This window comes from Hevea brasiliensis, chromosome 8, assembly GCF_030052815.1.
Source record: "Hevea brasiliensis isolate MT/VB/25A 57/8 chromosome 8, ASM3005281v1, whole genome shotgun sequence".
NCBI lineage: Eukaryota > Viridiplantae > Streptophyta > Magnoliopsida > Malpighiales > Euphorbiaceae > Hevea > Hevea brasiliensis.
In genome coordinates, this window is record NC_079500.1 from 26,533,479 (window position 1) to 26,559,874 (window position 26,396).

The 26,396-nt window shown below is 34.3% G+C and overlaps 1 protein-coding gene across 2 annotated transcripts; it reads right to left on the reverse strand.

The window, feature by feature from the left end:
* Nucleotides 1–21,319: 21,319 nt before the first annotated feature.
* Nucleotides 21,320–26,396, reverse strand: LOC110657528 (protein ALP1-like). 2 transcript variants are annotated; one of them, XM_058151507.1, is made up of 3 exons: nucleotides 24,866–26,396; nucleotides 22,736–22,861; nucleotides 21,320–22,069 (listed from the first exon to the last, which is right to left on the reverse strand). In XM_058151507.1, exon 1 carries the CDS (start codon nucleotides 26,279–26,281, stop codon nucleotides 24,968–24,970), a length of 1,314 nt encoding a protein of 437 aa, XP_058007490.1. In that variant the 5' UTR covers nucleotides 26,282–26,396; the 3' UTR covers nucleotides 21,320–22,069; nucleotides 22,736–22,861; nucleotides 24,866–24,967. The 2 variants fall into 2 exon arrangements, with proteins under 2 accessions (XP_058007490.1, XP_058007489.1); XM_058151506.1 differs by having other exon boundaries at nucleotides 22,736–26,396.

Here is a 26,396-nt window from a genome sequence, read left to right on the forward strand (position 1 = left end):
CATTGCTGTCACAGTAGAGAGGAACTGCTGACTCAATAGAAGGAACTATTAAAAGTTCTGTCACGAATTTCTTTATACAAACAACTTCTTTTGCAGTGTCTGATGTAGCAATATACTCAGCCTTTGTAATGGAACCAATAGTCGTACTCTGTTTGGAACTCTTCCAACTAACTGCACCTCCATTACAAATGAACGCAAACCTAGAAGTAGACTTTCTATCATCGATATCTGATTGAAAATCAGATTCAGTATAACCATCCAATTGTAAGTCACCACCTCCATAAATAAAAAATAAATCCTTAGTTCTTCTCAAGTACTTAAGGATATTCTTGATCGCTATCTAGTGTTCCAAGTACTTAAGGATATTCTTGATAGCTATCCAGTGTTCCAAACCTAGATTGGATTGAAACCTACTAGTCAAACTAATAACATATGCGATATCCGGCCTAGTACACAATATTGCATATATTAAACTTCTAATACCCGAACCATATAGAATCCTGACCATTTTATCTCTTTCTTCTGGTGTCTTTGGAGACATCTCTTTAGAAACGTGGATACCATGTCTTACTGGTAACAATCCTCTCTTGGAATCAAGCATGTTAAACCTTTTTAACACCTTTTCCAAGTATAGACTTTGGGATAAACCAATTATTCTTTTCGCTCTATCTCTATAGATGTGAATACCAAGAATATAGGTTGCCTCCCCTAAGTCTTTCATGGAGAATGCATTTGACAACCATACCTTGACAGTTGTCAACATACCTATGTTATTACTTATCAATAGAATGTCATCCACATATAAGATAAGGAAAGTGACAGCACTATAACTAACCTTCTTATATACACATGTTCATCCACATTTTTGATAAAACCAAATGACTTAATGGCTTTATCAAAATGGATGTTCAACTCCTCTAAGCTTTTTTTAACCCATAAATGGATTGCTTTAGCTTGCACACTTTGAAACTATCTTGGGATTCAAAACCCCTAGGTTGTTCCATGAAAATGTTTTCATCAATGTATCCATTGAGAAAAGCTGTTTTGACATCCATCTGCCAAATCTCATAATCATAGTATGCAGTTATTGCTAATAGAATCCTAATTGATTTAAGCATGGAAATAGGTGAGAAAGTCTCCTCATAGTCGATTCCTTACCTTTGGCGAAACCCTTTCGCTACTAGCCTTGCTTTATAGGTCCCTACCTTTCCATCAGAACCAATTTTCTTCTTGAAAACCCATTTATTCTCTATAGGTACAATACCTTCAAGTGGGTCAACAAGGTCCCAAACTTGGTTCTTATGCATGGAATCAATTTCGGATGTCATAGCTTCAATCCATTTTAAAGAATCTATATCTGATATAGCTTCTTCATAGGTAAGAGGATTATCTCCATGATCTATTTCTTCATGAGTAAACAACTCTTGTTCATCTTCATAAAGAAAACCATATCTCATTAGTGGGTGAGATATCCTGTTCGATCTGTGAGGAATTATTGTAGATATTTCATCAATAGGTGTAGGTTGACTAGATAGATCTATATCCATTTGATCTGTTGGTTGGTTAGAATTCTCCAATTCTAACTCTATTTGCCTTCCTTTGCCACCTTCTTGAATAAACTGTTGTTCAAGAAATATGGCATCTCTGCTTACCACAACCTTTTATGATGTAGGTAAATAAAAATAATATCCAAAACTTTCTTTTGGATATCCAACAAATCGACCTTTTTCTAATCTGGTTTCCAATTTATCAGTGTTCAGCTTTTTAATATAAGTTGGACAACCCCAAATCTTAACATACTTAAGACCCGGTTTTCTTTCCATGCTATATCTCATAAGGTGTGGAAGAGATTGATTTTGATGGAATCCTATTCAGAATATGCAAAGCTGATTCTAATGCAAATCCCCAAAAAGAGACTGGCATATCAATATAGCTCATCATACTGCATACCATATCTAATAGGGTATGATTTCTCCTTTCAGATACACCATCCAGTTATGGCATTCCTGGAGGAGTCAGTTGGGAGACAATGCTATGCTCTTTCAAGTATATATCAAATTCAGTACTTAAGTATTCACCTCCATGATCTGATCGAAGAGTTTTAATACTTTTTCCTGTTTGATTTTCTACTTTACATTTAAATTTTTTTGAACTTTTCAAAGGATTCATGTTTGTATTTCATCAAATACAAATACCCAAACCTTGATTTATCATCAGTAATGGTAATAAAGTAATGAAAACCACCTTTAGCCATTTTCTTAAATGGACCACATACATCACTATGTATCAATTCCAAAATATTTTCAGCTCTTAACCCTTTTTCAATAAAAAGTGATCTAGTCATTTTGCCTTGAAGGCAGGATTCACAAGTTCGAGTAGGTTCAGAACCCAATGAGGATAAAATCCCCATTTTCTCTAGCTTTGCAATCCTATCTTCTGCAACATGACCTAATCTTAAGTGCCAAATATATTTTGAACTTGAGTTGATTTTTATCATGGCATTACATTCATTGAGATTGCTTGCATTAGATTTGTATTTAACATTATTATCTAAATAATAAAGTCTATCATGCATATAACCTGAGCCAACATATTTATTTCCAAAACAAATATTGCAAACATTATTTGTGAACTGAAATTCATAGCCATTTGTAGTCAAACTAGATATAGAAATGATGTTTTTAAAAGCATCAGGTACATAAAAAACATTATTTAAATAAAAAACATGTCCATACATGTATAAAGATTTAGATCCTATGGCTAAACGTTTAACAGTTGAGCCATTGCCAACTTCTAATATCTCGTGACTGTAAGCTGCTACTACTTGCTAGTTCCTGCATATCATAAGTAATGTGAGAACTAGCACCAGTTTCTAAAACCCAAGCTGAAGATGAACTATGAGTATCATCAGAATCTAAATAACAAGACACAGACATACCTTCTGAAGGTCTATCCTTCTTGTCCTTTAGAGAAGAAAATACTCTGGATGATTTATTTTCCAGTGCCATCCTTCTGGCAGTGGAAACACTTTCCCTTGCCTTTGTTAGCTTCAGTCTTGCCCTTCTATTTAGCTATCTTCTTGGAAGGTCCAGGAATTTGAGGTTTCTTATTCTTATTGCCCTTCTTCTTTTTGGACTTTCTAACAGAAGAAGAAGATGCAATCAAAGCCACCTCTTTTCCTTTATTGCCTGGCATATTCTTTTGGGCAATAACCAGCATGTTAAGTAATCCAACCAAAGTACACTCTTACTTTGTCATATGGAAATTTGTCACAAAATTTCCAAAAGATTCAGGCAGGGACTGAAGGATTAAATCTGTCTGTAGTTGGAAATCCATGTGAAAATCAAGATGTTCTAACTGCTCAATAAGCCGAATCATCTTGTGGAAATGATCTCCTATATTCTGCGGCTCAGACATCCTCATGCAGAATAGCTGTCTAGATATCTCATACCAAGCATTCCTGCTATGCTCACCATACAACTCTTGTAGGTGAAGGAGGATCTCACTTGCATTCTACATATTTTCATGCTGCTTTTGTAACTCATTAGTCATAGAAGCAAGCATGTAACATTTGGCTCTCATATCATGCTCCTTCCACTTGTCCAAAATGTCTAGTTCCTTTTGAGTGGCCTCAGGAGGTAAGGGACCAAGAACTTTTGAGTCTAAAACATATCCAATACGTTATAGGTTCAGGACAAGTTTTAAATTTCTAAGCCAATCAGAAAGATTAGGTCCCATCAACCTATTGTGATCAAGTATGCTCGCAAGGATATTGGATGGTGGTGGTTGTTGTGTGCTCATTATTATCAAAAAAATTAACTACAGAAAGTAACTAGATTAATTAGTAAATGTATCAAGTAATTAACCAAAATGATTATGGTCTTTTAATCAAATTGGTCCTCCCACTAACTTGGCGAATCCTACACTTCCAAAGTAAGAAATGGAAATCCTAGTTGGATGGATTTCTAGTGGGCTCATTGATCATCTTTAGGCACATCCATTATTGGAATTACAATAAACTATAAGTAAGTAACTCCTTGCCTATCACATCTCATGTGAGGTTCAATCATTTATTTAGCCCCTAATGCTCAAAATCTCAGGCACATCCATTATTGATTTATCTTGTATTAGTTAAGTTGATCACATTGAGCCAGTAAACATGCAAATAATTTTAATGTCCTCAAGCACATCCATTATTGGCCACCAACTATTTACATATTTACAACATTTTATGCTTAACAATTATTCTTAAGAAAATCTCTTAAATAAATGCATCATATGCAAGTATTTAAAATTTTTTAAAATAATTGCCTCAATGGAGGGCTATGATATAATTACCTTAATTATACCATTTCCAACTTAATCATTTTTATGGAAAATTTTGTGGTTGGCTTAATTACTATTATGGTCTCACTTTGCACATTATCTAATTGGCATGCATATATCATATACTTACATACATTCACATACATCTCATGCATACATGGATAAACAAATAATATGGTATGATCAAGGACTTTTTAAGGGATTCAATTCTGAGCCACCAAGAATTGAATCAAGGCATTCCTAGGTGTATCATTAATTCATTTTACAAGAGTTGCTAAAGGAGTACATAATCAATACTTGATCTTGATTTCCTCCCATTGGTCCCACCAATGCTCTTGACCTCCTTGATCTTCTTGCAATCCAATTGCATTGTAATCCTTGGCATACCAAGGTGAGCTTACAAGAATATGGACTTTAAAGTTCTCAAATAAATGAAATTACAACCCAAATTATTACAACATTTATAATACATGCCACTAAAATAAAATTAATTATTTTACATCCCAAAGAGGAATAAAAGAAATAAATCTAATCACATTGGTCTTTTATTGTCCATGATCATCCATCATGCATATTAAAATTTAACAATTAAATAAAATATACATACTAAAAATTAAATTGAATATCACATATTCAACCAAAAAATTCATATTTGAATCTTATTCAAATAATTTAAATTTAGAAACCTTTTTCCAAATTTAATTCTATGAAAACAATTTTCATAAATTAATTATGTGATTAAAATTCCTAATTAAACAATTTAATTAGGTATGGGCTTAATTATGGGCCTTAAAATACACAATAATTACATAATGGGCCCAAAAACCAAGCCCAAAATTCAAACACACCCTTAAGGCATGTTTCACATTCATGCCATCCCCTTTGAGCACCCAACTAGATTTGAATCAATCCAAATTTGATCTAATCACACAATTAAACGTCGTATACAATCTTAATGGCAAATATAGTGGCTCTAATACCAATTGAAGGAGTGAAGGCGTGGATTAAAGGGCATTAGAACTTTGAATATCAAAAATTATTTCTAAGGTTACATGCACCATACCAAGTGTCTTATGATCCTAATCAATTTTCAATGTCCAATTGCATACCAAAACATATTTTAGCGTGCACTAAAATCTCATTTGCCATTAAAGATTGTGAATTAATATTCAATTCAATTAAAACCTAACTAAAAGAGGGATGATACACAATTGATGCAAATCCAGGATGTTCTTAGGACCCCGAATGTTGTTCCTCTAGTTTGTCCACCACAAGCACACACCAAAGTTGCAATGGCAGCCCCTAGATTAGCTTCTCAAGCCTTGTCAACCAATTTTGAGATGGGGTTTATTCTTTGTGAAGGTTGTATGAATGTATTGAGAGTTAGAAACACTTTCTAATAATTTCAATTCAAGAGGAAATCAAAGTTTTTCCCTTGAATCAATTGAGAAATTGAAGAGGAGAGGAAGAGAGCATGTTACCGTCCAACATAAGAGAAAAGAGAGAGAGGGCTGATTTTTCTTTTTAACTTTTCTTTATATACTTAGGTCAAACTCTAACTCCCTTGCCACATGTCATCACAAGATCCCATCTTGTTATTATTTGATTTAATCCTATGAAGCTAAGTGTCAAGCTCCATTTAAATCATGACATGTGGTCTTCCATCATAGGAAGACAAGTGGCAAGATCATATGGTGCCATGTGTCACCATCTCATGATGCCATGTGTCACCATGTGAAAAGACCAATTTGCCCTTACTTTTTAATTTGAGTTCTCAACCCAAAATTATAATTTCTCCTCTTTAAATCAATTTATATCAAATATAAATAAATAAATTAATTAATATTCATTAATTAATTTCTCATAATTAAATTCATATTTAATCAAATTAAATATAAATTTAATTTATACTATACATCCAATAACCTAGATTTGGTTTCAAGACATGCTAGGGACTTTACAATCTTATTGCAAATCAAACCTCTTTAATGAATTAATTAAACTCTTTAATTAACAATTAAATCACATTTTAAATGGTGATTAGCTTATGTAGATGTGTGACTTACTAGGCTCATTACTTATTGGCAATGAGAAATGATATTATCTCTTAATATCATTAGAACTCTTTCTTACCGTAAATGATTTCTCTAAATCATTTTAGGCATCTCATAGACCATGGTTGACACCTAGCATAGTATGCCATAGCCACCCAATTAGTAATAAGGAATACCTTAAATAAACCTTTAATCATATGTTACTATACACTAGAATCTCTCCATTACAAAATCCCAATTCGAGCTAGAGTCATGGTCAATGTCAAACACCATTTGCTATGAGCATTATGTTCTCTTTTAATTCCAGTTCTTGATTAATTAGATTTTCTTGTCAGAAACTCTTTTCTGACTAAATCTGTCTGTCCTGGCCAGGAACTTGAAACATCAAGAACAATTAAATAAACATAGGATTTTATCCCTATTTACTTAGGGTAACGGATTCCATCTCGATCAACACCTATCTCTATATATAACTAGTAAGAGCCAACGCATGCCCATATATCCATACACAGTACAAGTATGAAAGTAGTATCAAACTCAAACCACCTATATACAAGATAACTGTGTTATCTCAGGTCTAAAGATTATATGCACTGATATGATATATGACAATACATTGACAAGAGTAAACTCCATGTGCTTGTCATATGCATCACTGGTTCAGCCTACTTATCATGTATAAGTACCTATCATGTTTGTTATGTGGCATGAGACTCACCACTCTACCTTATTTATATCTCATACAAATACCTTGGAAACAAACATGATTACAATCTTTCTGGATAAGTCATGTCCTTTGTGAAGTATCCTCGATTGTGAACCAATTTACGATACTTTGTGCTAGAAATACTGTTACTCATATTCTTAACAACTTAAGAATAGGATTTCTAACAAAATATCAATGGACCTTTTCAATTACACATAAATAGTTTATGTAAACTGAAAAGTGAAAATGCCTTTTTATTAATAAAATATGTACAAGATACATATAAAATAATATACTCTGAGGCATACTACTAATACAAACCAAGTTCCATTTACTTCTTTAAGCTAGCACATACTACTATGGTCATAAAACAACTTGATGTCTTAGATTTAGGGCTTTTTACTAATTTATACTAAACCCTAAATTTTATTCTCTTTTAACTAAACTTTTTAAAATCCCTTTACACTTACATAATGCATTTAAAAAAGTAGAAAAGAATGTAAAGACCATAAACACTTACTAAAAACTCTTAGGGTTAGCTAGAACAATAATCTCCCTCTAGCTTTTCCTTGAACCCAAATTATGGAATGGAGAAAGAGGAAAGTTTCCTACACTTGATAAGGCTAAAACAAGCATGTGGATGTAGAATCACTTGGGTTTGCGAGAGAAAAGGAAAGGAGGTGTAACACCCCTTTACCCGGTCTACAGTGTAGTCGAGCAAAGGAATGCCACACCTGTGCCAAAGCACCTAATCTTATCTTATTCAATTTGGGATTAATTATATTTCATTATAAGTCAAATACAAGAAATTCTAATGAAAAAACTGCAAGAGTTTCCCCATATTAATAACCATTGACCTGTCAAATCATTAATCTGTTTAAATCATCTCAATAAAATAATCTCAAATTTGTATCAATTCAACATCTCAAATCATATTTCCATATTCATTCACATAATCATTTCCATCCATGATTTTGCTTCATTTCATTTCATTTATTTACATAATGTACATAATTATTACACAACTTAAAATTTAGTTACAAACTTTATATTTGATTACAACACATGTGGTCATGCATAACTATGGGCCAATAATGTATATACCAAAATGATGTGTAGAGGTGACACTAGCTCCTACTACAGATAAGCTCAAAACTCCCTATCCTAGAGTTTACTGGACCTTCTCACTAGAACCTGTGAGAGGAAAAATCCATCGCGCTAAGCATTTTTGCTTAGTGGTGCACTAAAAATAATAGAGTACAATATAGAATCAAAAAATAATAATTTCTAGAATTGGATGAAAATAAGGCAATTGCACATTTGAATATTCATAAGTCATTCAAGAGCAATGTAGAATTTGTAATTTCTAATTCTGTAGTTAATTCATATGTATTTTAAATACCTTTCACAATATTTTTCTTATTCCCTCATATTTACACATTTTTGTGATCTTTGGAAGCATTTATGTGTTTGGGATCTTTCCCTTTCTTTATCTTGATATTCAACTTCTTTAATTTATTTCAGTGCCCAAGTAACCTTTAATTAGACTATTTGGACTGGATATGTGGGTTTTACTGGTGCTAGGCACTCGGTGTCTCAGGTCGTCATACCGTTGGATACATCGGTGCCTACCGAGTATGTAAATATAAATAGGCATAAAAGCCAAAGAAATAATCATATTGGACACTCGGTGCCTACCAATGATTATTCAAAGTGACCATGAACATGGGATAACCATATCAGACATTCAGTGCCTGCCAATGGTATCCAGGCATAAAAGCCAAATGTAGTATTGCTAATCTCATCCCTTCTTGGTATGCCAATCTATCCAACCTTTACACTACTGTCTAGGCATACTCAGGCTAATTTATCATTATTAGTAAGTCATTATTCTTATTAGTTGATCATTCATTCATCATGGAAGCATAAGTCCCAAAATACAATTTCATATGTCATTCATGTTTTTCATGCCATTGGCATTCATTACCATTCATATTTTGAACTATTATGTTAACATTTCATAGTTTCTAGATTTATTACCTCAACTTCTTTAATAATTTGGACCAAGGTATAGTAGGTAAGCCATACCTTCTTCATGAGATTTATAGATCTATGTTTTAGGTTTATTTTGATTTTAGAGTCATTCAATTTGCATTTGTGTAGCTTATGTTGTAGCCAATTTACAAAAACTGTTCTAGTGACAAATTTCCAATTTTTTAGGGCATTCCAGAATCTAGGCAGATTTTGGACTCATTTTGTCAGGCTATTTTGAATAGGTTACAGTCATAATTGAACTTCATATTCTTCATATGAATTGTTCCCCTATGTCTTAGGATTACATAGGTTTAAAAATCACTCAATTTGGGATTTTGTAGAGTGAGTTATAGCTAGATAATTAACCCTGGTTCATAGATGCAGTACCCTGCAGATTCTAGGTTTCTAGGTTTTTAGGTCAGTTTTGCACTCAATATTTTAATATTCTACGCCCAGAATTTGGACAAAATCTCTAAAACAAAGTTGTAGGCCATTGTCTTAGTTTTCCAAAGCATTCTGAATAATCACAATTGGATTTATACAATAGGAGATATGCCTTGTTTACTACACAGGGGTCACAGGGCAAATTGCTAGAATTGTAGGAAATTCTAGTTTCAGCCATTCTCATTTTCTCTAAAAATTCAACCAGTTTACCCTAGGAATTTGGTCTGGGTCAAAACACGAAAATTGTAGGTATAGGTTTCATCTTTAATTTGGCTTTGATTTCATAATAATTGAAGTTGTGTAACTCAATTTATGAGCATTTGAACTCATTGGACTCAAGCTGTCCAGAATCAGTCCCAATGCATACTATCACATTCTTTCAATTATTTTGCCATCTCATTATCATATCCCAACATTTACACATCCAATAGCCATAATATATACACAATGGCATCAAATAGGTCACAAGCAATAAAAACCCTAATTCAATTGAAACCCTAATTCAATTTATCATAAACTTAAAAATCATGAAGTTCTATAACACTAACCTTGATTTCAAGCTTCAATTAACATCAATCAACTTCCAATTTGCTTCAAATTCAACCAAACCTTGATCTTCCAAGTTGTCCTTACCCAAACCGATTTTTCCTTCTTCAATTACAACCAAGATTTCAATAAATTTCAAAGAAAAACTTCACAATCAAGCTTGAATACCATGAATTCACCATTAGTTAAGCTTAGAACATGGCTTACCTTATTTGATCAACACTTTCTTTTCACCAAAACTTCTAAATTTCTTGAAATCCTCATTAGCTTTCTTTAATTCAAGGCTTAATATGAAATTTTCATTCAATTTCCTATAACAATTATGGGAGAAAGTAAGGGTTTTAGAGCTTAGAATGAGTTTTAATGGTGGAAGAGAGAAAGAAAATGAGAGAGTGAGAAAACATATGATGGACGGCCAATTTGGAGAAGATAAAGCTGATATCTCTTTCTTTTTTTCATAGAAATGTATATTAATTTATTACATAATGGTATTTTTGTAAATAAGGGAATGGCAAAGTTGTAATTATGTTGAAATCCTAAATCATTGAAATTTGACTTTTTGTTAATTATGTTTACTTTTACTAATCTTGATTAATTTAGCTAATCCATCTTCATTATCTTTATCTACCTCACTTTTGGTCAATTTTGAGCTCTTAAATTTGATTAACCAAAATTTTCTCTTATCGAGTTTCTGTTCATCTTTTCCATAATACCTAAAAAGTCCTTATCTCCCTTTTTCACCTTAGCTTTTAATCTGCTTATTTGTGCTTATTTCTTTTCATTTTCTTGACTTATTAATTCATAATAATATCTCAATTAAATCTTAATTAAGGGTCTTACAAGGTCCTACATGAGTTTGGAGCAACAACTAAATCCACAGTCGCTTCCCAGTAGGGTTACTCATCGCCGGAATCTTGTGCACATTTAATCAATTTGTACTCCACATTTTTATTTTTCTTTAACCTTAATTGATCTTTATTTAATTAAATTATGACTCCTCACTCTAATTTAAGTGTGGTTCCAGACATTCTAGTTGTCTGAATAGACTTTAGTTACCGGAACAGTAGAATGTACGGAACTGCCTAAAGTGAAGATGTTATAATTCTTCTCCTCTAAAAAGAAGTTTTGTCCTCGAAATTTACTTGGTGTAAACAACTGAGGATACTCCTGCCCCATAGTCTCTTCACTTTCCCAAGTAGTTTCCTCCATGTTATGGTGTCTTCAGAGCACCTTCACTAATGGATTCTACTTGTTCCACAATTCCTTGATCTCTCGAGCTAAGATTCTTACTGGTTCCTCTTCATATGTCAGATCTGGTTGTACATCAATAGTCTCTGCTGATATGACATGTTAAGGATCTGATCTATACCTCTTTAGCATTGAGACATGAAATACATTATGAATTTTGTCTAGCTTTGGTGGTAAAGCTAGCCTATAGGCTACCAGACCCATACATTCAATGACTTCATATGGACCGATGAACCTCGAGCTTAACTTACCTTTTGCTCCAAATCGCAACACTTTCTTCCATGGTGACACCTTGAGGAAGACTTTATCACCAACTACATACTCTATGTCTTTTCTCTTCAAATCTGCATATGACTTTCGTCTATCTAAGGCAGCTTTCAAACTAACTCTTATCACTTTTATCTTCTCCTCAGTCTGTTTTACCAATCTGGTCCCACAATCTTATCTTCACCCAATTCTGTCCAGCATAAGGGTGTCTTTTACTTCCTCCCATGCAGTGCTTCATAAGGGGGCCATCTTTATACTGGCCTGATAACTGTTATTATATGCAAATTCTACTAATGGGAGATACCTGTCACAACTTCCTTCAAATTCCATAACACAGCTTCTTAACATGTCTTCCAGTATCTGGATTACTCTTTCTGACTACCCATCTGTATGAGGATGAAAAGCTGTGCTATAATGCAATTGTGTACCCAAGGCTTTCTGTAACTTCTTCTAAAACCTGGATGTAAACCTCAGGTCTTGATCTAATATGATTGACACTGGCACCCTATGTAATCAAACTTTCTCACTTATATATAATTTTGCTAACTTCTCCAGTAAGTAGTCGGTTCTAGCTAGTAGGAAGTGTGCTGACTTAGTCAATCTACCTACTATCACCCATACTGCATCATGCTTTTTCTGTGTGAGAAGTAAACCATGAACAAAATCCATCATGATGCGATTCGATTTCCACTCAGGTATGGCTATAGGTTGCAGCAAACCTAATGGAACTTGGTGCTTTACCTTAACTTGCTAACATACCAGGCATTTAGTCACATAATCAATAATGTCCTTTTTCATACCTGGCCACTAATAATGAGACTTCAAATCATGATAAATCTTTGTACTCCTAGGGTGCATAGCATAAAAGTTACAATGTGCCTCTTTCAAAATGCACTTCTTTAATTTTTCATCATCTGGCACATATACTATTCCTTTATAATGTAGGCACCCATCTTCTTTTATCTTATATTCAGTCTCCTTCCCCTCTTGAATATGCTTTATAATGATTGCTAATTTCTCATCTTGTTTCTGTTCCTCTTGCACTTGTTGTAGCAAATTAAGCTTCACTTACAACTCAACTATGATAGCTCCATCTTATGCTAAAGACAAACGGGCATTCAATGATCCTAAAGCTACTATGAACTTCTTGCTCAAAGCATCTGCTACTATATTTGCCTTCCTAGGATGATAGTCAATAACACAATTATAGTCCTTTAGGAACTCCATCTATCTTCTCTAGCTCAGGTTGAGTTCCTTCTGGGTTGGCAAATATTTAAGACTTTTGTGATATGTGTAGATATAACACTTTTCACCATATAAGTAATGCCTCCATATCTTCAATGCAAAGACAATTACCGCCAATTTAAGATCATGAGTAGGGTAATACTCTTCATATGGTTTTAGCTGCCTAAAAGCATAAGCAACCACCATTCCTTTTTGCATTAGAACACACCCAAGCCTATTATACGAGGCATCACTATAGATCACAAAGTCTTTCCCTAATACTAGTTGTGTCAACATTGGTGCCTCAGTAAGCATAGCTTTCAGTTTCTCAAAATTGGCTTAGCATTTATCATTTCAGTCAAACTTTACATTCTTATGCAGTAACTTAGTTAATGGAGCTGCTATAAGAGAGAAGCCTTTCACAGATCTCTTGTAGCAGCCTGCCAAACCTAAAAAAATTTTGACTTCTGTTACATTCTTAGGTGGCTTCCATTCTACTATAGCTTCTATCTTCTTGGGATCCACTCTAATCCCATCAGCTGATACTATGTGTCCAAGGAAAAAAAAATCTCATTCAACCAGAATTCACACTTGGAAAACTTAGCATACAGCTTCTTCTCTCTCAGAGTCTGTAATACAATCCTTAAATGCTCATCATATTCCTCCCAATCCTTGGAATACACTAGTATATCATCATTGAAGACCACTATAAACCGATCCAAATAAGGATGAAAGATACAGTTCATAAGGTCTATGAATGCTACTGATACATTTGTCAACACGAATGGCATCAACAAAAACTTATAATGTCTATACTAGGTCCTGAAAGCAGTCTTAGGCATATTCGCCTCCTTTACCCTCAGCTGATGATACCCCGATCTGATATCAATCTTGGAGAAAACACCTGCTCCCTTCAATTGATCAAACTGATAATCTATTCTGGGCCAAGGATACTTATTCTTCACTGTCACTTTATTCAATTGCTGATAGTCTGTACACAATCTTAAGGTCCCATCCTTCTTCTTTACAAATAACACCAGTGCTCCCCATGGTGATATGTTAGGGCAAATAAACCCTTTATCCAGCAACTCTTGCAATTGGATTTTTAACTCCATTAATTTTGTGGGTGCCATCCTATAAGGAGCAATTGATATCATTGTTGTACCCAGCATCACTTCAATGGCAAACTCTACTTCTCTTTCCGGTGGTAAACCAGGCAATTCCTCTGGAAACATATATGAAAAGTCACATACTGTGGGTATATCCTAGAGACTAGACCTAGTCTTCATGTCATCAACTACATGTGTTAGGTATGCTTCACAGCTATTCCTTATCAGTCTCCTTACAGTAGTAGTTGATATGACATTAGATAGGTAATCTGTCTTTTCACCCATAATAATGATTTCTTCATTATCAGGAGTTTTCAATGTGATCCTCTTTAATCGATAATCAACTATAGCTTGGTGATGTGAAAACTAGTCCATCTCCAAGATCACATCAAACTCATGAAAAGGTAGTTCAATAAGGTCTGCTAAGAACTCATACTCTTGAATCCTCAAGGGATAATCCCTATAGACCTTATTCACCACTACACTATGGCCTATAGGGTTAGCGACCAAGATATCCTGCTCGGTCTCATGTCTCTAAAATCCTCTTTCCATCGGCAAAGCAATACTAATATAGGAATGCATGGATCCTTGGTCTATCAATGCATGAATAGGAATATCATAAAGGAAGAAAGTACCCTAGATCACATCTGGCGCATCTTGCTCCTCTTGAGCTCTCATAGCATAGGCACGGGCTGGTGCCCTAGTCTTTGGCCTCTCCACAATCTCAGAAGCAGCTTTCTATGAACTGCTCGCTGCCTCTGTCCTACCAAGTCTCATACCCTTCTGAGCTATAGGGGCAGGTCTCTCTGTCTGTGATGGAGTGGCAGAAATACTCTTCTGAGGGCAATCTCTCTAGAAGTGATCTATAGCCCCACAACGGAAACAACCCATGGTCAAATACCAACACTCTCCTCTGTGCCTTTTACCACAATGACAACATGTGGTTAGAGCTGCTCCTCTAGCTACTATCCTAGGAGAACTCGCTACTGATACTGCTGACTATCCTCTCTTAGGCACAGGCTATGGTCTGGGTCTCAAGGGCTGACTCTAGCTTTGGCTCTAGCCTTGAGGTCCCTTAGGCCTCTTACTAGCTGCAAATGAAGAGCTAAACTACCCCTGGCCTCTTTTATGCTGTCTATCTTGACGGCTCTACTCATTATCTCTAACCCTCTCTGCATTTAGAGCTACCTCTACCATCTGAGAGAAGTTTGTAATCCACAATGCCATGATATGAAGCTTCACATTATCATTCAATCCTTCCTCAAATCTATGGCATCTCTCGGCCTCTGTGGGTACCACCTCGCGAGCATAGCGGCTTAACCACACAAACCTTGCTCATACTCAGATACTGTAAGCTGCCTCTACTTCAAATTAATAAACTCTCTCCTCCTAGCATCCAAATATATATGGCTGATGTATTTGTTCCTGAACTCAGCCAAAAAGTACTCCCATGTTATCGCTGTAGGCTGCATTATCCTGGATACAATGTCCCAACACTGGCAGGCATCCTCCTAAAGAAGGGAGACTGCACCTTCTATACTTTGCTCCAGAGTGCAGTGTAGTTGCTGAAGAATCCTTTCTGTCATCTCTAACTAATATTTAGCTGCTGCAAGATCATCCTCTTTCTTTCCTTTAAAGTCCACTGCTTTGTATTTTCTAAGCTTCTCCAGATGAGACTTTTGTGTAGGTTAAGCCTGTGGGATGGCTCCGGTCATCTGTCTGAAGAAGTTAGCCATCTGCTGAAAGAAAGCTTGCTGAGGCTGTGCAGGCTCTCCAGATACCTGTACAGCTGGATCTCCCCTGCCTTTGTCGTCATCTCTAGCAGGACATGACTTTTTACCTCCTCCTCAACTACCCTCTGTGATTCAGACTCCATTCTATAACCTAAATAGATAGGATAATAAATATGCGTTAGTGTCACCTTGACTCTTAATGGATGCAATGCATGACATGTACTCTATGTTCTTCTATAAACCTTGCTATGATACCACTAAATGTAACACCCCCTTACTCGGTCTATAGTGTAGTTGAGCAAAGGAATGCCACATCCTATGCCAAAGCACCTAATCTTATCTTATTCAATTTGGGATTAATTATATTTTATTATAAGTTAAATCTAAGAAATTCTAACGAAAAAACTACAATAGTTCCCCCATATTAATAACCATTGACCTGTTAAATCATTAATATGTTTAAATCATCTCAATAAAATAATCTCAAATTTGTATCAAATCAACATCTCAAATTTTATTTCCATATTCATTCACATAATCATTTCCATCCATGATTTTGCTTCATCTCATTTCATTTATTTACATAATGTACATAATTATTACATAACTTAAAATTTAGTTACAAACTTTATATTTGATTACAACACATGTGGTCATGCATAACTATGGGCCAATAATGTATATACCAAAATGATGTGTGGAGGTGACAATAGCTCCTACTGCAGATAAGCTCAAAACTCCCTATCCCAGAGTTTACTGGACCTTCTCACTAGAACCAGCGTGAGGAAAAACCCATCGTGCTAAGCATTTTTGCTTAGTGGTGCACTAAAAATAATAAAGTACAATATTGAATCAAAAAATAATAATTTCTACAATTGTATGAAAATAAGGAAATTGCACATTTGAATATTCATAAGTCATGCAAGAGCAATGTAGAATTTGTAATTTCTAATTTTGGAGTTAATTCATATGTATTTTAAATACTTTTCACAATATTTTTCTTATTCCCTCATATTTACACATTTTTGTGATCTTTGGAAGCATTTATGTGTTTGGGATCTTTTCATTTCTTTATCTTGATATTCAACTTCTTTAATTTATTTCAGTGTGCAAGTAACCTTTAATCAAATTGTTTGGACTGGATATGTGGGTTTTACTAGTGCTGGGCACTCGGTGCCTCAGGCTGTCATACCGTTGGACACATCGGTGCCTACCGGGTATGTAAATATAAATATGCATAAAGGCCAAAAGAATAATCATATTGGATACTCGGTGCCTGCCAATGATTATTCAAAGTGATCATGAACATGGGATAACCATATCGAACACTTAGTGCCTGCCAATGGCATCCAGGCATAAAAGCCAAATGCAGTACTGCTAATCTCATTCCTTCTTGGCATGCCAATCTATCCAACCCTTATACTACTGTCTAGGCATACTCGGGCTAATTTATCATTATTAGCAAGTCATCTTTCTCATTATTTCATCATTCATTCATCATGGGAGCATAAGTCCCAAAATACAATTTCATATGTCATTCATGTTTTTCATGCCATTGGCATTCATTACCATTCATATTTTGAACTATTATGTTAACATTTCATAGTTTTCAAATTTATTGCCTCAACTTCTTTAACAATTTGGACCAAGGTATAGAAAGAATTAGGCCATACCTTCTTCATGAGATTTATAAATCTATATTTTAGGTTTATTTTGACTTTGTAATCATTCAATTTGTATTTGTGTAGCTTAAGTTATATCCAATTTACCAAAACTGGTCTAGTGACCAATTTCTAGTTTTTAAGGGCATTCCAGAATCCAGGTAGATTTTGGACTCATGTTGTTAGCCTATTTTGAATAGGTTGCAGTCATAATTGGACTTCATGTTCTTCATGTGAATTGTTCTCATGTCTCAGGATTACACTGGTTCAAGAATCACTCAATTTGGGATTTTGTAGAGTGAGTTATGGCTAAATGATCAACCCTAGTTTACAAATGCAGCACCCTGCAGATTTCAGGTTTCCAAGTTTTCATGTCAGTCTTTCACTCAATATTTTAATATTCTACACCCAGAATTTGGACAAAATCTCTAAAACAAAGTTATAGGCCTATGTCTTAGTTTTTTAGAGCATTTTGACTCATTACAATTGGATTTACACAATGGGAGATATGCCCTATTTACTACACGGGGGTCACAGGGCAAATTGCTGGAATTGCAAGAAATTCCAGTTTTAGCCATTCTCACTTACTCTAAAAATTCAACCACTTTACCTTAGGAATTTGGTCTAGGTCAAAACACAAAAATTGTAGGTATAGGTTTCATCTTTAATTTGGCTTTGGTTTCACAATAATTGGAGTTGTGTAACTCAAGTTATGAGTATTTGAACTCACTAGACTCAGGCTGTCCAGAATCAGTCCCAATGCATACTATCACATTCTTTCAATTGTTTTGCCATCTCATTATCTTATCCCAATATTTACACATCCAATATCCATAATATATACAAAATGGCATCAAATAGCTCACAAGCAATGAAAACCCTAATTCAATTGAAACCTTAATTCAATTTGCCATAAACTTCAAAATCATGAAGTTCTATAACACTAACCTTGATTTCAAGCTTCAATTAACTTCAATCAACCTCCAATTTGCTTCAAATCCAACCAAACCTTGATATTCTAACTTGTCCTCGCCCAAACTAATTTTCCCTTCTTCAATTACAAACAAGATTTCAATCAATTTCAAAGAAAAACTTCACAATCAAACTTGAATACCATGAATTCACCATTAGTTAAGCTTAGAACATGGCTTACCTTGTTTGATCAACACTTCCTCTTCACCAAAACTTCTAAATTCCTTGAAATCCTCATTGGCTTTCTTCAATTCAAGGCTTAATATGAAGTTTTCACTCAATTTCCTATAAGAATTATAGGAGAAAGCTAGGGTTTTAGAGCTTGCAATGAGTTTTAATGGTGGAAGAGAGAAAGAAAATGAGTGAGTGAGAGAGAGAAAACATATGATGGACGGCCAACTTGGAGAAGATGAAGCTGATATCTCTCTTTTTTTTTTTTTTTTATAGATATGCACATTAATTTATTACATAATGGAATTTTTGTAAATAAGGGGAATGACAAAGTTGTAATTATGTTGAAATCCTAAATCATTAAAATTTGACTTTTTGTTAATTATGTTTACTTTTATTAATCTTGATTAATTTAGCTAATCCATCTTCATTATCTTTATCTACCTCACTTTTGGTCAATTTTGAGCTCTTAAATTTGATTGACCAAATTTTTATCTTACCGGGTTTCTATTTATCTTTTACATAATACCTGATAAGTCCTTATCTCCCTTTTTCACTTTAGCTTTTAATCTGCTTATTTGTGCTTATTTCTTTTCATTTCCTTCACTTATTAATTCATAATAATATCTCATTTAAATCTTAATCAAGAGTTTTACAAGATCCTACATGAGTTTGGAGTAGCAACTGAATCTACAGTCGCTTCCCAGTAGGGTTACTCATCGTCGAGATCTTGTGCTCATTTAACCAATTTGTACTCCACTTCTTTATTTTTCTTCAATCTTACTTGATGTTTATTTAATTAAATTATGACTTCTCACTCTAACTTAAGTGTGCTTCCAGACATTCTAGCCGTCTGAACAGACTTTAGTGGTCAGAACAGTAAAATGTACGAAACTACCTAAAGTGAGGATGTTACAGGAGGGGGCTATGTTGGGAGTGTTTGGTCAGGTATTAGGGAGCTGATAGGGAAAAATGAGACAAGGTGGGGTTCCCTCCCACGTTTATATAAAAAGGAACTTCAATAGCCAAAGTCTCCTGTCATAACAACTTCTCCCTTGGCTTTCTCTTTTTCACTTTTATTGTTAGTCTTATTTTTCTCCCTTCCTGTGATACATGTCCCAACTCTAAACACACACTCCGGCCACCATGGGTGGTGGGTATTACAAATCTATTGTCCAAGACACCTTCATGAAGACGTTCTTTCATCACTTATACAAATGGTCGCTAAAGAAGAACGACACATGCTTCTGTTTCTTCCCATATTCTACAAATATAGCTGCCACGCATTTTCCTTTCATTAATGAATAATAAAACAACTCTAACAATCTTCAACGACCATTCCAATGACCTTAACAGCTTCTTCCCTTCACCATTACACACCGTTTCACTTACTCTAGTACTTAATGTTTTATTAACAACATTTTTTTATATTAATTTGTGTAGGTCCACCGTAAATCTATCAGTGCCTACAAGGCAAATGAAAATCAATAAAGAGCTTACAAGGAAATACTAAGTTGTAAAAGTATGTCTATATCATGCCCAAATATGACAATTTAGGCATGAAAGTTAATTAGAAATATGTTGAAAAAATAATTCACGACACATAAATTATAAAAGCTTGTAATATTTTGGTATATCCAAATAGCATAAGTTTTTGAATTGATTGAGTGCTCTAACATGGTTCCAAAGCTTAATTTTATCTCTTGCTTTACAAAATCTTTATATGTTTATAAAGAAAACTTGTTTAGAATCACTCTATCATAAATTCAAAATATAAATATATAAATATATAGAATCCAATCATTTATGATTCTTTTTATGCACTGATCGTAAATAATCTCAAATATTCGCATAACCGCAAATTTGAGTTTGGTTTTATTCTACTAGAAAATGATTGTCTCATCCTTCAATGTTCCATTAAAGATTTATTTATTTTTTTTAATTTTATGTAATATATAAATTTAATTTTAGTAGAAAATATAAATTAAAATTAAATAATTCATATTATTTTATATTAATTTCAAAATTATTCCTTTTTAATGATCGATATTTTCAATTTAAAATTAAAAATATATCAAATTTTATTTTTTATATTATGTTAAGTATTTTTATTAATTCTTTGAAAAATATTAAATAATATATTTAATTAATATTTTGATATTTTTATTATTTTGAAATATAATAACTTTAAGTTATATATTTAATATAATATTTTAATTACTTATGTGTATATATAATAAATAAATAAATTATTTTATAATTTATTTGTAAAAGAAAAGAAAAAAAAAAAAAACTTGAAAGAGAACCAAAATTGGCTACTTCTGGACATTAATGGCCGGCAATACCCTTTGAAAGCACTGCTGAGTTCTAATAATAATAAATAAATAAATTATTTGATTCAATTTTTTTTTATCCTAATTTAAAAAAAAATTGAACTGAATATAATAAAATAAATTTCTTAAAACATAAACTAAATAAAATCGAATTAAATTTTTAATCAAATTAATTTGATAAAATTTTCGATTTAATCAAACTCTACTCATCCCTCCCAATGTTTATTATATGAGCCCTGATGCCTCTGTTAATTTGCGAAACGCGACCTCTATTATTTCGCCACATTTGCTTTCCATTAATGATGTATTTTATGCCTTTCTACGCAATTTGTGTGCCTTCTGAGCCAATTCATATCAAAGACCACCAACATACAAGCAGAAGCTTGCTTGGCAATTGGCGTCACCAAATGAGCACAGAGCTGAGAGGTGAGAAAGATACCCAAATTTGAAGTTGTAATTGTTGTTGCTGAAAGCAACTTTCACACAAAATATTAGAAAGAATTCTCTTTGATAATACACAATAGATTTTTACAATTCGATTTTCATATGCCAAAAGCTGGTTATTTGAAAAATTTTCAAACATCTATTAAATTGCACTAATAAACTCCTGCAAATAACTATTCATTCTCTAACAGAAACTCTTATTATGGACATTTTCATAGCTATGTGTAATGCCAGTGTCAAATATGTCCTGAAGCTTCAATCTGCTCTTAGTATTAGCTTTTATTTTATGTTTTGAATGCTTGTATCTACTTCCCAAGGAACCTAGCTTATTGTTGTCATTAAGCTAAGCTGCTAAGGCATAGGCTGCATCTGTCTGAGTATGAGCTGATGTTCACGGATTTTGCTAAGGAAATTGGCTTCTGCGTTCAGAATGTTAAGAAAAATGTTCATGTTTCAGGTCGATTAGATTCACTCATTTTGTGACAGCCCCAGAGCCACTGCTTACCTTACCCGATATTGACAAAACTGGATTACAAATCTAAGCAGTCTTGAATGTTGTAATGTTATGTTGAACTCATTTAGTATTTCATCACCCACCAAATGCTGAAAGAAGAGAAATTTGAGGGATTTGAGTCATAACTTGAAAGGTCGTTTGGGCATAAGGGCAGAAAAGGAGGATATGCTCAGTAGTTCCTTCTCCATTGTCACACGGCTGAAGAAGGGGTGAGGCTGCTGTTCCTTATACACGTCTGAAAGCGTAGGCAAACTATTCATAGCGGCTCCCCAGGGAAATGCTTCTGCATTGTAGTTTGAACCATAAATATGCAGCATTCAGTGAAAATTCACCAAATAAACAATCTGCTATTGGCATACAAGTCATTGATTAGCCCAATATGAATTCTTACAGCTATTAGAGAATAGGTATATTTCATTCTTTTAACTTCCATAGAGTGGCTAAATTGCTGTTTGTTCTGCAACCATATTATAAATACTCATATGGTGATGAGGTTGGATATCATCTAATAATAATAATAAAAACAAAAAAACAAGTGCAATAAATGAGAAAATCTTCCTGAAAACAACTTCCCTTAAAATGTCTCTCTACTTCAAAAATGTGAAATTGCAATAATAAAGGGCAATATTATAATGTTTAATAACCACTGATAATCCTATCGCCCACTTCAAAGAAACCAAAATTGTCTAATAGTTCTTTCCTATTGCATTTATGAGTATGGAAGCCTCTAATTCTACCTAAATTATCTAAGAAGTAGATATTAATGTCACATAAACATAATTCCGAAACATGGATTCTTTTGGAAGTATCATTAGTAAGAATATATGATTAGCTGATCTAGAAGATCATAATTCTGTCAGCATCATAATACAGAAATGGGAAAAAAATTGACATGTCTCTTTGAAGAAAGATAAAAAAAATATATGGACATAATCTTCCAAGTTCAAACCTTGAATTGCAGTCAAATGATGGCCTGACATGATTTCTGTTGCATTGATCCTTGCCTTGTGAGACTTCCTTTTAATTGCTTCAATTCCTGAGAGCTATATCATCTCATAGTTGGTTCAACATCAAGCTTTGAGAATAACAAGTTGAAATTTAGTTTGTATCTAGGCAGAACATTTGACAAAGGAAATTTCTTTTCATCACTTTCATATCGACTTCAGATAGAGAGAGAGTACCTTACAATTTCATGGCATGAAATATTTTCACGCTTACCTTCATGATGATCAACTCAATTCATGGCAAATTATTGGTAAACACACATAATTTGTGCCAAAAAAAAAAATTAATAATGCATGACAGAAGTGGAAAAACTGATGCAAAAGAAGATCAAAAGATAGATGTAGCAAGTGCAATTATCCTCCTGCATGTTGCTAACTGATCTGATCATAAAAAATTGTAAATCAAACAATGCACAGCCATGAATTATAGATGGCAGAGCAAACTTTCATCCCCAACAAATTACTTAAATGACTTGTAAGCATCATCTGCTCAGTCAATGATCACATACCAAAAGTATAATTTGAGCTGAATGGTATCTTAATGTTTGTAAAGATAATTATTAAAGAGTCGAAGAAGATAGACGCATGCTTTGCTGCCTAAGCATTAAGAATTGCAAACATAGTTATAACAAAGGCTGTGAACCCCAGATGGCATAGTGACAATTGAAAGCCATTCTTTCTTGCAGTTTCCAGCACTGCACATGATGTGGCAAAAGTGCATAGATTTGAATATACCAAGTTAATCATAATTGGTTAACAGCCAGTGATCAAGGGATAAATAAGAGATTTTATATAAGCATATAAAGAGTTACTTTTTTTTCTCGACATGGTTGGCAAATATAGCCTTAAAACACAAGACCTGCTCTATAATAGATCAATTATAAGAAATTGAAATTGTATGAGAATATTACTGTTCTTTCTTTAAGTGTCAGTTCACCTAGGATTAGTTGAAATCAGAGGCTAAACAGGAAAAAAAAATAATCAGAAAAAAGAAATTTAATGATGACAGGAAGATGTCGGGGGAATATGACAATCTTGCTTTGCGCCTGCCATCTATAATATCAAGACTGAGAGCAAGTTTGCTGCTTAGGTGCTCAATCAAGATGGTTATCATCTATAATATTGGGACTAATCTGGTACCTGAAAGCTTGCAGTAACTTTTATGAGGCATAAGGAATTATATTATTGAATTTGCATTTCCCTTCAAGAAGTACAGAAACATAAAGCTGAGAACATCTTTGAAGCCGGAAAAGGAGGCTTGTTGAATCCTACATGCATGCTTGTGGTTATGCGACTAAGAAAAGTATGTACATGTGTCAATGCTCATGCTTGTGGTTATGCGACTAAGAAAAGTATGTACATGTGTCAATGCTAGCTGCGGCTCACTTCTTTGTTAGTTGTTCAGCTCTGAGTCTCTGGCAGGTATAAAACTGTTTATTTTGCCTCGAGTATATAAACTTGATTCAGAATTTCCTAAATAAAACTTCATATGTTTATTAAACATGATAAAGTAAACAACAAAACTATCAGTGTCCTAAACAAAATCAGACTGCAACTGCAAGTACTTGATGACTATGCTTGTTCCTCTCCATCTAGATCCCACTTCCGCAACATAAAATCCTAGGCCATCATTATCGTTCAATTTTTGCCACAGAAACATCTACATGAAGAAATCTACACCAACTGCATTTAATGATCAGAAAGTTAAGACTGATATAATTCTATTCAAGCAGAGGCCCCAGGAATAAATGAAGGATAAAAAGAAGAAGGTTATAAAATATCATCACTTGAGAGTTCCTCAACCCAAGAGTTCGCATAGAATAATCCAAGAGTAAAGCCATCTAATTAGCAATAAAAAATATTTTGCAGCAAATAACATCCACAATTTTCAAGTGTGAAAAACAATCCCGTATGTTTCACTTTGTCAATTGCAAAAGCTGATGAAATCTACACATCTAAGAACAATTGTTAAACAAAGAGAAAAAATAAATCCCACAATCAAAAGGTTAGTTTCAGAAGAAAAAAAAAAAATCCCATTGAATTCTATTATTCTCATGAATAAAATCCTCAAATACCTATGTCAAAAAAAGTTGAATTGAGCCTCCTTCCAAATTCGACAATAAGCAGGCAATGCAATCTCTTTGTATTATTGCAAGAGCAATTGTAAACAGAGATCCTCAGGATTTCTGAAATTCTTTAACTCTTGTAGCCAACGCAATTCTTATATCAGAAGCCTTTCTTTCAATCAAAGTCTCCTCCAAATCAGCATCACAGCACTGAGGACCTTGATCATATAAAGAATAATCTCCCACATCAAGCAGTGCAGAATCATCCTCCCTCATTAATAAAGCATTATGAAGGATCGAGCATGCGCCAATAAAAGCAACAGCAGTCTTAAGCTCCTCTTCGATTGGTTTACACAAAACACCCCAATTTTTCAAGCTAGCGACAGTTCTAAATGCAGAAACTCGCATTAAATTATTTGCTGTATTAAATACCTCTTCATATGATCCAGGCAAAGCATCAACAAATGGAACCATTAACCAAGGAAGTAAAGGATACCCTTTTCCTCCAATTAGGTACTGATTTATGGCCACACCATTGAAAATAACTGGGCTCGAATTCAATAGCCTCCCTTCTTCAATATCCTTGTACAAAGTTGTCGATTTAAGTATCCTACAATTACCCTTATCTCCACGAAATCCAGCGATTACACTTAAAATTCTTGAAGATGAATCCACAACAATTTGAACAGCAATTCTATCATCTTGATCCTTGTCGTCTGAAGCTAATTTGCAATCATTCTTCCCATCAAGCTCGAATCTAGCACATCCTATCACACCACAACAATTTGGTAATCCTGTAAGAGTTTCAAAATCTTTTGACACCAATTGAAGCTCAGCAGGGGAAGGAAATGCAACCCAGAAGCGAAAATTGGTGCATAAGACCCGGCACAATTGCTTAGCACAAAACCGAGTCACTGACTCAGTGACGCCAAATCGGCCAGCGATGTGAGAATAATTTGAGCCGGTAGCCAATCTAAACAGACCGATACCTAACCGGAGTTCAGCAGAAAGATTAAGCGGTGATCCAATCGGGTCACGGCATTCTAGCAACGGTTCAAGCAAGCCAGAGAGCCATTCAAAGGTTGAAGAGCTCATTCTGAAGAAGGTTTTATACGAGTCAGGGTTCCGAGTAACTCGGTCCCACTCACTGAGTCGAGGTCCGTGCTCATGGTCTCCGTCTTCGTGGGTGGACTCAGAGTCCAGTTCTGAGAAATAGGTTCTCTTCCTTTTCCTGGAAAAAGTGAAGAGAGAAAGGAAAGCAGAAATTTCTTGGGAGGAGAGGAAATGGTGGAGAAGAGGGAAAAGGTTAGCATAGGAATTGGTATTGGAATCAAAGGAATTGGAGGAAGGGAAAATGAGTAAAAGGAGGAGAAGAAGTTGAGAGATGAGAGAAGAAAGAAGAGCAGCCAATTTCTTGGATTCCATTAATTTTTCCAGAGTGTCGGGGGAATCAGATTGTGGAATTTGATTTTCTCGGGAATCGATGTTTGTCAGACTGCTGTTGAGTAGTAGAATCTGGGAAAGGACGGAACATGGTACA